The sequence below is a fragment of the Corythoichthys intestinalis genome, unplaced genomic scaffold (assembly GCF_030265065.1).
Source record: "Corythoichthys intestinalis isolate RoL2023-P3 unplaced genomic scaffold, ASM3026506v1 HiC_scaffold_23, whole genome shotgun sequence".
Classification (NCBI taxonomy): Eukaryota; Metazoa; Chordata; class Actinopteri; order Syngnathiformes; family Syngnathidae; genus Corythoichthys; species Corythoichthys intestinalis.
Window position 1 is genome coordinate 4759582 of NW_026651592.1, and position 12294 is coordinate 4771875.

Below are 12294 nucleotides of genomic sequence, written 5' to 3' on the forward strand. Positions count from 1 at the left end.
ATGTAAAGGTAGCGGTGCTTCATTAGCTTTCAGTTTTCATATAAATACACCAACGTTTGATAATACAGGACTTTGAGCAAGTGTCCTATCCTTTACTGGTTGTCTTGATACACAACCTTTCAAGGTTACAACTGTATTGCAATGAACGAGTTTCTGTAGCGTAGTAGAATACGCTGTCAGTTAGCATAAGAAAGTATACTAAGTTACCACCATAAGTTTTTTTTTTTTTTTTTTCACAAGTTGCGTTATACATTAGGACCCCCAAGCATGGCTACTTACAAATTCAATAACAATTTTACATCAACATTGTAATTATCACTACTTTTTTTAACAAGTAAAAACATGTTTTAATATATATGTCCTGTGTTTAACATTCACTGATCATCTTTTTATAACAAAGCTTATTGTAGTTAATTAGTTTTAAGAAGCCAAGTATTGTAAATCTTGGTTAAAAATTGTTCTTTTTTCATCTGAGAGTTGACAAAATTTTGTTTTTTCTGGTTGGCGACAGTTTTCAAGAGGAAATAAAAGCTTTTTAAATCCTTTTCAAGGCCACTTTGAATCGAATGCAAATTCAAGGGCAAATAAAATGGCCAAAAATGCAATAATTCTCCTAGAACGTGAGAAAATTTTCAAGCAATGTAGCCCGATTTAATATCTGAGAAATTTAAGACCTGGCACAAAAAGTCCGATGCCTTTTTAAGACATTTTATCAAGCTTGACAACTTTATGACATTTAAAGCGGAAGTTCGGGATTTTTGACGTTAGGCTTAATCTTTGAGTTAGCAGGGGTTTAGTTAGTTGGTGGAGTTGATTTTAACAAATTCAGTTTTTTGTTGTTGTTTCAGGGCTCCGGAATTGCTAAGCTAGTGCAAGTCAATGGCGCCATTATAGCATGCCAATAAAAGACATACAGATATACGAACAGATCCAACATACTCAAAGAAATTGAAAACACATCATTGTTTCAAAACACCCATGTGACCAAAACAATGTCACATCCAAATTGTCGTAATTCATTTCATTCTGCAGGACTATTATTTTTTTAGATGCCGTAATACGGCCCCAATAAAGAGGAGTGCTTCGGTCACTCGTTCACATTCGAGGAAGGCGGGAAGTCGAACTTATCCTGCTCGGAGGGTACCAGTTGCGATCTTAAAGCATTCCAAGCCAATGTACCGTATTTTTCGGACTATAAGTCGCAGTTTTTTTTCCCCATAGTTTGGCTGGGGGTGCGACTTAAACTCTGGAGCGACTTATGTGTGAAGTCATTCACACATTATTATTAGGGTTGTCAAAATTATCGCGTTAACGGGCAGTAAATAATTAAAAAAATTAATCACGTTAAAATATTTGATGCAATTAACGCACATGCCCCGCTCAAACAGATTAAAATGACAGTACAGTGTAATGTCCACTTGTTACGTGTGTTTTTGGAGTTTTGTAGCCCCCTGCTGGTGCTTGGGTGCAACTGATTTTATAGGTTTCAGCACCCATGAGCATTGTGTAATTATTGACATCAACATTGGCTGGCTACTAGTTTATTTTTGGATTGAAAGTTTTACTAATTTTATTAAAACGAAAATTAAGAGGTGTTTTAATATAAAATTTCTATAACTTGTACTAACATTTATTTTAAGAGCTACAAGTCTTTCTATCCATGGATCGCTTTAACAGAATGTTAATGCCATCTTGTTGAGTTGTTATAATAAACAAATACAGTACTTATGTACCATATGTTGAATGTATATATCTGTCTTGTGTCTTATCTTTCCATTCCAACAATAACTTACAGAAAAATATGGCATGTTTTATAGATGGTTTGAATTACGATTAATTATGATTAATTAATTTTTAAACTGTAATTAACTCGATTAAAAATGTTAATCATTTGACAGCCCTAATTATTATATCATTTCACATGTTATTTTGGTGTTTTGGAGTGACACTGATGGTTTGGTAAACTTGTTAGCATGTTCTTTATGCTATAGTTATCTGAATAACTCTTAATAGTTATGTTACGTTAACGTACCAGCCACTTTTGCATTTCGTTGTTCATGCATCATGTAACATTATCATACTGTACACTCAATCAGCATTCAGCAATCAGCACATTAGAATCAGATTCGTTACATTATTTACATCAATAATTATTAATTATTATTCTTATTATTATATTATTCTGATTTTTCTTTATAACTTATTTGTTTTGCTATGTGTAATTGCCATTTGTAATAATACCAGCAGTATTTATTGAGGATTTAGTGTAGGTTTTTGAGCTGTGGAACGAATTAATGGAATTTTAATGTATTCTTATGGGAAAATCCTGCTCGACATACGACCATTTTGACTTACAAACAAGGTCCTGGAACGAATTAACTTCGTATGTAGAGGTACCACTGTATACACATTTTAAAAGCAGTTTAACAACGTCTGGTGGCAAGTTTGAAAGAACAATGACGATATATTAACAAACCTGTCCCAGCTCTTTGCCATTGCACTGAGTTGCATTGCATTTTTGTTTGCATAAATTTCTTATGATAACACCTAATTGTCACAATTGAAAAATTCCTGTGAACTCAACATTTTTAATTTTGTCCAAAAACACGGTGAGCTTCCAGTGGGCTTCTCTTCCACCAGCTTTTGCAAATTTCTCAGGGAAACCCTGTTGCGATTGATCGTAATCCATCAAATGTTCCATTATTTGACCGATTTTCACATAAACATTAAATCATGATATTATTGTTAGCAATTCCTTTATTCGAGACACTCCCAAATCTTCCCGCCACTAACAAATTGTGCCGATTAGTTGGTCGTACACCTCATTAGGCGAAAAACCCGCAAACAAGCGAATCAAAGTTTGTAGGTATGTTAGTGGAGGAGACAAGCAGAGGAAGGAGTTGGGGATTTTGACATGCATGCCATACACATAGATAGAAAACAAGTTGGAAGAGGGATTGGGGGTTTTACTCACTTCGGCGGCAGAGAAGAACGAGCTGGTGGGATCACCCGAACCATCCAAAAGGTCGTCAGTGTCCAACTACGGACACGCGCCCACCCAGGATAGGACAGACAGAAAACCAGCAGGCAAAAGCCACCAGGACAGGGAAACAGAACATCGGAGAAGGAGGTAGTGGGGGGACGAGGGGAAGGCAGTGGCAAGGAATAGAACAGAACATAGAAAAAGAGAACCAAGATTGTAAGGACTCAGCCAGAGATTAGGGAAAGAAAAGCACAACGACAGGGTTTGGCAGACTTGGGAAGCGTTAGTTTCTCATTTTAAAAAGGGAAAGAACAGGCTGAAACCATAAACAGTGCATTCATAAAACAAACAGCCAAAACAGTGGGAAGGAAAAAAAAGTAGGCAAAAAGGGATGTGGCTGCAAGGTGCATCAACCAACGGAAGGCCTCAACTAATCTCACAATTTATATGCAGATTCAAAGACAGTAGGCATGTTTATACGGACACTTTTATTCGGATAAAAAGCCTGGTCGGAATAAATTTGCTTCATTTACACACCCCATTCAGAATATTCTGACCTGATCCGGCCCATTGTGATCAAAATTCTATTCCAAACGAGAGGGGTGGTTTACGCCGATTTATAATCCGATCGGCACGAATGAAAACATTTTATGTCATAATTTTGGAACAAACTGTCCTTACCTGTGATGTCAATTTATTGTGGAAAAGGCTATAAAACCAGTTTTTGCTCTTGCACGCCTCTTTAAATTGCTGTATTTTAAGCCAAAAGAACTGTTGTTCGATAGAACAATATGTCTATATGCTGCCATAGCAGTTTCATGGCACATAAAGGCATCAAATTATTTTTATAATTATATTTAATTATATTTTTCCGTTTTACCCTGGAGACTCCCGTTTACAGACGCCACGCAACCGCTTTTATTTCAACCCAGCCATAAAAAGAAGGGAAGTAATTATATTTATTAATCGAAATGTATCATTTTTATCTTAGAATCATTAAATGATGTCTAATATTTAGTTAAAAAAAAATAAAATTTTAAGAAAATTAATCACTCGCATATTTTAAACTTTTGAACAAATTACGTCATAATGAAAAAAATTGTGTCCGAAGTAGGTCACGGATATCTACCTCATAACTATCGCTTAATTGTATTTTTTTGTTATTGTCGCATTTTCTCTTGATATTTTAGATGATGATTGATCCAAACAAAAACACATTTTTATTAAACATTTAAAAGGGTAAATATTTTAAAAAGAAAATCTCGACCACTTCTTTATGTCTGCATTGCGACCCTTGCTATATTACCGTGTTTCACCCATAAAATCTCCAAAAAGTCAGGCTGTGGCCATTCACAGCTGTGTCTTGACACTCGGAGAGACATGCAACACAGAGTTTTTGGATCAAAACAAGTTAAGTATGCGACAATATCTTGTTAAAATCATGGTGTATTTAATCATGCTCTCTCATGCTCTCAACACGAGTCAGGGTTGAGGTGTTAAAACGCTTTTAAAAAATGCCCTCCTGTTCAATATTTTTCTTCCCCCAGAAAAGTGAGATTTTAAGCTTTCCAATGATGTATCACGCATGCATATAGGACAATTTTGAAATTTGGCCAAGTTGGGAGTCTCAGAGTGGAACTTCAAGTCAGCTGAGTGTTTTCCGCCATATACAGTGCCTTGCAAAACTATTCGGCCCCCTTGAATCTTGCAACCTTTCGCAACATTTCAGGCTTCAAACATAAAGATATGAAATTTAATTTTTTTGTCAAGAATCAACAACAAGTGGGACACAATCGTGAAGTGGAACAACATTTATTGGATAATTTAAACTTTTTTAACAAATAAAAAACTGAAAAGTGGGGCGTGCAATATTATTCGGCCCCTTTACTTTCAGTGCAGCAAACTCACTCCAGAAGTTCAGTGAGGATCTCTGAATGATCCAATGTTGTCCTAAATGACCGATGATGATAAATAGAATCCACCTGTGTGTAATCAAGTCTCCGTATAAATGCACCTGCTCTGTGATAGTCTCAGGGTTCTGTTTAAAGTGCAGAGAGCATTATGAAAACCAAGGAACACACCAGGCAGGTCCGAGATACTGTTGTGGAGAAGTTTAAAGCCGGATTTGGATACAAAAAGATTTCCCAAGCTTTAAGCATCTCAAGGAGCACTGTGCAAGCCATCATATTGAAATGGAAGGAGCATCAGACCACTGCAAATCTACCAAGACCCGGCCGTCCTTCCAAACTTTCTTCTCAAACGAGGAGAAAACTGATCAGAGATGCAGCCAAGAGGCCCATGATCACTCTGGATGAACTGCAGAGATCTACAGCTGAGGTGGGAGAGTCTGTCCATAGGACAACAATCAGTCGTACACGGCACAAATCTGGCCTTTTTGGAAGAGTGGCAAGAAGAAAGCCATTTCTCAAAGATATCCATAAAAAGTCTCGTTTAAAGTTTGCCACAAGCCACCTGGGAGACACACCAAACATGTGGAAGAAGGTGCTCTGGTCAGATGAAACCAAAATTGAACTTTTTGGCCACAATGCAAAACGATATGTTTGGCGTAAAAGCAACACAGCTCATCACCCTGAACACACCATCCCCACTGTCAAACATGGTGGTGGCAGCATCATGGTTTGGGTCTGCTTTTCTTCAGCAGGGACAGGGAAGATGGTTAAAATTGACGGGAAGATGGATGCAGCCAAATACAGGAACATTCTGGAAGAAAACCTGTTGGTATCTGCACAAGACCTGAGACTGGGACGGAGATTTATCTTCCAACAGGACAATGATCCAAAACATAAAGCACAATCTACAATGGAATGGTTCAAAAATAAACGTATCCAGGTGTTAGAATGGCCAAGTCAAAGTCCAGACCTGAATCCAATCGAGAATCTGTGGAAAGAGCTGAAGACTGCTGTTCACAAACACTCTCCATCCAGCCTCACTGAGCTCGAGCTGTTTTGCAAGGAAGAATGGGCAAGAATGTGAGTCTCTCGATGTGCAAAACTGATAGAAACATACCCCAAGCGACTTGCAGCTGTAATTGGAGCAAAAGGTGGCGCTACAAAGTATTAACGCAAGGGGGCCGAATAATATTGCACGCCCCACTTTTCAGTTTTTTATTTGTTAAAAAAGTTTATAAATTATCCAATAAATGTTGTTCCACTTCACGATTGTGTCCCACTTGTTGTTGATTCTTGACAAAAAATTAAAATTTTATATCTTTATGTTTGAAGCCTGAAATGTGGCGAAAGGTTGCAAGGTTCAAGGGGGCCGAATACTTTTGCAAGGCACTGTACGTTTGTTATTCGCGGAAGCTACTAGAAGCAGCACGAGCGGAAGACGGGAGGCACAACTTGCCCAAGACTAAACTGGTCTGTATGTGAGGCGAACACGTGGCTGGAAATATTAAAAGATCTTTAACCCTTTAACACCGAACGTGTCGGCAGCGATGCGTTTACGCATATCGTCTTTGAAGCTTTGTCACGCTGTAATTACGTCACCCACGTGCCGCTGGTTGGTCTCATTTGAAAATGCGGAAGTTGATGTCCACACCAGTTTTTATTTGAAGTCAATCGACCAAAAAACCGGGAGATAATGTCATTTGAATTTTATATTTTTATTGCACTCATAAATATGCATTAAAACGCTGCATGGACCATGTATCTATCTCCATATTGCCATCATTTCTTGTCCTTTTTCAAAACCGAAAGCAGCACAAAAGAAGAAGTAAGAATGGAATGTGATAATTTTTAATAAATTTCCGAGCGAGGCGCCAACTAATGAAAGGGAGGCATATTGCGAAGCAAGCAACGCCCGGTTGGTTTGAGCGAGCGCCTTTGAAACGTGCAGAATGAATCTAAAACTACATTTAGCGCAAGATAATGCATTATTTCATTAACTCAAGGAAGAAGATGAGCCGTATTTGTCGTTGTTTTCTTTGGATGAGTCGCCGTCTCGGCGAGTAGAAGTGACAGCAGCGCGCAAACGGCAAAAGAGTAGGCTGTGTGACATTGTGTGTGACGAAGCTCCATGACCTGTTCAAGAAGCTTTATTGAGTGCGCAAAAAAAAAACTTTATAAATACTTTTTTTCAATGTTACATATATTTTTTCTTCACTATAATCTTTTCAATTTTATGTAGATGTGTGTTCGAGAAGCTTGATTGCATGTAATGTACGTATATACTTTTGATAAGGTGATGTGTACTAGACCTGTCGCGATAACAAATTTTAGTGTGCGATAATTATTCTCATAAATTATTGCGATATGCGATATTAATGCGCCCCCCCCCAAATTTTTTAAAACTGTAACACAGTGAGAATACATTATATATTAATAGATCAAGTACACCCATTTAAACGCGATAAATATTGACTAAATTCAAAAATACTTTTTAAGAAATCACTAAAAACAATAGACCATGCCTCTTAAGTAAAAAACAACAATATTGATACCGCACAAAAACACAGAATAAATAAAATGTGTTTAAAAAAAAATTTTTTTTAATGCAATTAATAACTTAAGCATTTAGGCAAATGAAAACGTTTCCCGTCATAGCCTCTGCAAGGGTGTTCCATAGGGATGCAACGATACAGTTAAGTCACAGTTCGGTACGATTTTTGATACGAGGGACACGATTTTCGATCCGATTCAATACATTTAATGCTCTGCAAAAAATAAATAAATTTAAAAAATTTTGTTTCGTTTTTTTTTTTTTTTTTTTTTTTTTTTTGTGCTAACGAGCAAAAATTAAATTGACATCATATAAACATGCATTTTAGTGCATAAAATTTATGTGCTTACTTCTTACTGATCTGAAAAAAGTTTGTATAAAAGTGCTGAGAACAATCTTTACTGTTTGTAAAGTGAGGCAGGGCACACTGTTGACTGCTACAGCTCTCTTTGCAACTAGGTTTACTACATGAGCAAGACATCCTATTTGTGGTCCGAATCCATATGTGTCACGTACTGAATTAACAATATTTGCAACATTATCTATAGTCACTGGTATGGATTGATTTGGCCTTCTTAACTTCCATTCAGTCATGACAGTTTAGAATTCATCTATATAGTATATGGACTACGTGTCCCATAATCACTCTGGGCTCACGTAGCCAATGGCATGGACCAATGCACATCTAGTTTGCCATTTCATGATATCTAGTGTGTGGGCGCATTAAAAAAGTTAGCAAGCACCGCTGAAGTCACGTCTGCTCATTACTACACAACACCAGACTTTCGTAAACAGGACGAGTTTGAAGCACAGCGCTCTTAATTTCATTCAGCTGTTCTGTGTCAAAGCGAGGTTGTTCGTAGCAGCCAAGTTGGTAACAATGTTTTGGCGGACTTCGTTGTAAATATCCGGCGTTGTGCCGAAAAATAGCCGCCCCGCGTGAAATGTCACTCCTAACGGGAGCACCCACACATCAACAACACCGGCGCGCCATAGATAGTCCACAGTCACTCCGGAGCACTGACGCGGTCGGCATACGTTGAAAAATAGGATATAATAGGAACGATTGGCTCCGGCGCTAGTTTTTGCCAGACCTGGAAGGAAGATGCATTTTGCGTAGTTGGTAACGAACTTTTAACAGCACGTCAGGTGCACGCGTGCACGTCGATAAATAGCAGCGGAAAAATTACCGCCTTTATTTTAATTTATCGTGCGATAAATGGAATTATTGCATATTGCGACAGGCTTAATGGGTACAACACCTAACTTCAAAAAAAGAGATATCCGCCCAACCCTTTGTGTGTTACATGATATATATATATATATATAATCTTTTTTCTCACTATTTTGCACTGTATATAACCTGTTTTGACCATAGTATGTGTAAAGGTCAAAAACGCCTTTGACCATACCTGCTGTTTGTGTTGAATTGTCAAACATAAAACTATTCAATCTCATTTTTTTTCTATTGAATGTTTATCCTAACAAGTTGAATAAATATTATCAAGCTACAAAACGGTTGGTCGGGCATGTTTGGTTGTCAATGGGACATCAATATTACAAATTTTGAAAAAAGATTTTTTTTTTTTTTTTTTTGTCTTTTTGGGTCCAAATGTGGATTATAATTGGTCAGTGAAGAAAACAACAGTTTGGACATGAAGTTCAAGGTGTCCGGAAAAAAGGGACCCAACTTGGCCATTGTAAACATTTTTTTTCTTTGAAATATAAAGGCAACATTAAATGCATGCCAATTCAGCCAAAATAGGCTTAGGTGTTAAAGGGTTAAAATGTAGACTTGATGGTGACAAAACGGGAAAAATGCTCGAAATAATGCTAACGTTTAATGTCTAAATGGGCAGATTGATGTTTTGTTAACACGGAAGTCAGGAGGGCTTCCTTCTCTTCTATTTCTTTTATGGAAAATTTGGTCATGCTGGCTTAACATGTTATGGGAAAGATAACACTTACCACATTGGTAATTACGAACTATTCATGTGTATTTGTTGTCGAAGACATAGCAGACATGGACATCATTTTGATTTGTTCCGAGGCAATGTTGTTTTTGTCAGCGAGGACTATGATGAAAATATTTAGTCAACAAACAATTTATTCATGTGGCACCAAGAAATGGTTGGAGACAAAGCGCTGGAGAATTCTGAGGTACCCATCGATGAGTCCGGATCTAAATCATAATAAAATGAACACTATGGAGAGATCTCAAAATTGCATTTGTAAGAATGCACCCTTCAAATATGCGAGACCTGGAACAGTTGGCAAAAGAAGAGTGGTCCAAAATTCCATCTGATAGGTGAACGAAACTTGATGGTCATAGAAAGCGATTGCTTTTTATCATTTCTTCTAAAGGATGTACAACCAAATATTGAGTTGAGGGTGTCAATAATACTTTCCAGCTCATTTTTTGCACTCTGTGTAAAATTGTGTACATTTTGGCTTTTCTTTTCAGCTTTTTTGTGTTTTTCCAATGCACATCCAAGAAATAAACACATTCATACTGAAAACATTTGTAATTGCTGTAATTTATGTGCGAAATGCTGTGTTTTCTGGAAAACTTCCAGAGGTGCCAAAAATTTCATCCATGATTGTATTCTTTTTCAAATTATTCATCATTATTTTATTTTTTAAAATCATTTTAAACTAATTTACTTTATTAATAACATTCATTCATTCATTCATTCATTTTCCATGCCGCTTGTTCCTCACGAGGGTCGCGGAGGTGCTGGAGCCTATCCCAGCTAACTTCGGGCAGTAGGCAGGGGACACCCTGAATTGGTTGCCAGCCAATCGCAGAGCACAAGGAGACATACAACCATTCACACACACACCCACACCTATGGACAATTTAGAGCAGTGGTGTCAAACCGATTCCACAAAGGGCCGCAGTGGGTCCTGGTCTTTGTTCCAACAGATCCAGCACAGACAGTTCAACCAATGAGGTTTCTGCTAAAATAAGCAGCACCTGACTGCAATCAACTGATTACGCTTGTAAAACACCAGATTGGTGAAAAGGTATTCGTCTTGTTTGGTTGGAATGAAATCCAGCACCCACTGCGGCCCTTTGAGGACCGGTTTGACACCTGTGATTTAGTGTTCAATCAGCCTACCATGCATGTTTTTGGGATGTGGGAGGAAACCGGAGTTCCCGGAGGAAACCCACGCAGGCACGGGGAGAACATGCAAACTCCACACAGGAAGGCCGAAGCCCGGGATTGAACCATTGATCTCAGAACTGTGAGGCAGACGTGCCTACCACTCAGCCACCGTGCCGCCTAATAACATTCAAAATTATTTAAATGTTAAAGAAGTAACATTTAAGCCAGGTCTTTTTTTTTTTTTTTTATAAAAAAATAGCCAATAAAGGGTAAAAACATTTTATTTTAAATTACAAGCATAAAAACAAATAAAGGATGTCCCGATCGCATATTTTTGCACCCCTAGTCCGAGTCACCTGATTTTGAGAATCTGCCGATACGGAGTCCCGATCCGATACCAAAAAAGGTTTTTTTTTCTGTTTTTTTTCTTTTTATTTAAACAAAAGGAAGGCCAAAGCCAGGATTGAACCCACAATCAATTAAGGATTTGGTGTAGGACAGGGGTGTCCAAACTTTTTGCAAAGAGGGCCAGATTTGGTGAGGTAAAAATGTGGAGGGCCGACCTTGGCTGACGTCCTTTACGTAGAACAACATATTTAAGCAAATTTTTGCTAGCCATTCTGTGTGTCACATTTGCTTTATTATTACTATTTTATCAAATTAATTTAGGGCTGTCAAAATTATTGCGTTAACGGGCGGTTGTTAATTTTTTAAAATTAATCACGTTAAAATATTTGACGTAATTAATGCACATGCCCCGCTCAAACAGATTAAAATGACAGCACATTGTCATGTCCACTTGTTACTTGTGTTTTTTAGTGTTTTGTCGCCCTCTGCTGGCGCTTGGGTACGACAGATTTTATGGGTTTCAGCACCATGAACATTGTGTAATTATTGACATCAACAATGGCGAGCTACTATTGAAAGCCCTAAATTAATTATTTCAACAATCTCACAACTAGCCTTTGTGGCGTTCTCTTTCGACTCTCGGGCTCTTGCGAAATACTGCTGCTGTAAAATTAAACTACCTTCCTACCTACCTTTTAGAAAAGGGGACTAAAGGGTAACACGGGGTAATGTTGCTTGGAGTGCTGCTGCCTTTTAGTGGGTAAATGAGGAGCAGCATTTAGTGTGTAAGCTACTTCATATGTTGGTAGCAGTACTGCTGACCAATTTATTAAGTCTGTCTGCGGGCCAGACGTTATTGATTTTATGACAGAGGCTGGGGGCTGGATGAAATTTGACCAAGGGCCGCATTTGGCCCCCGGGCCGGACTTTGGACATGTCTGGTGTAGGGTTTAGGGCTGTGGAACTAATGAATGGAATCATAATGTATTCTTATGGTAAAAACCTTCTCGACATACAACAATTTCTATTTACAAACAAGGTCCTGGGACGAATTAACTTATGTAGAGGTACCACTGTATATTTTTCAATTAAAAACCCGATCCATTTTACCAAATTCCAATCCTCTGAAATTTGGTGCGATTGGCGCAGACCGATTGGAACATCCCTCAAAATAATAGATATGTTTAATCGTTTCAGCCTTTAAAAATCTACTACAAGCTGTATACTTCTAACTTTGCGTATTTCAACATATAAAAAATATTCAGTAGAGCGGAACCACAATTAAAACTGAGTTTAAAGCAATAATATTTCATTCTAAATTAAAGTGTTTCTTTGTTTATGTTCATTTTTGCACGCATTTCATTTTCAGGCGGTCAATATAAAAGCAGGATA

General features: G+C 37.8%; 1 protein-coding gene across 7 annotated transcripts in view; it reads right to left on the reverse strand.

Annotated features, from left to right (window-relative positions):
• Nucleotides 1-12294, reverse strand: part of LOC130911158 (BRD4-interacting chromatin-remodeling complex-associated protein-like) — a 59311-nt gene that overhangs the window by 41101 nt on the left and 5916 nt on the right. For 4 of the 7 annotated variants that reach the window (XM_057828927.1, XM_057828928.1, XM_057828933.1 and 1 more), the window contains one exon: nucleotides 2975-3040. The exons of the other annotated variants lie outside the window; for them this stretch is intronic. In XM_057828927.1, the coding sequence (XP_057684910.1) occupies nucleotides 2975-3040 (66 nt within the window). The remainder of the gene's footprint in view (nucleotides 1-2974; nucleotides 3041-12294) is intronic. 7 annotated transcript variants of the gene reach the window in all.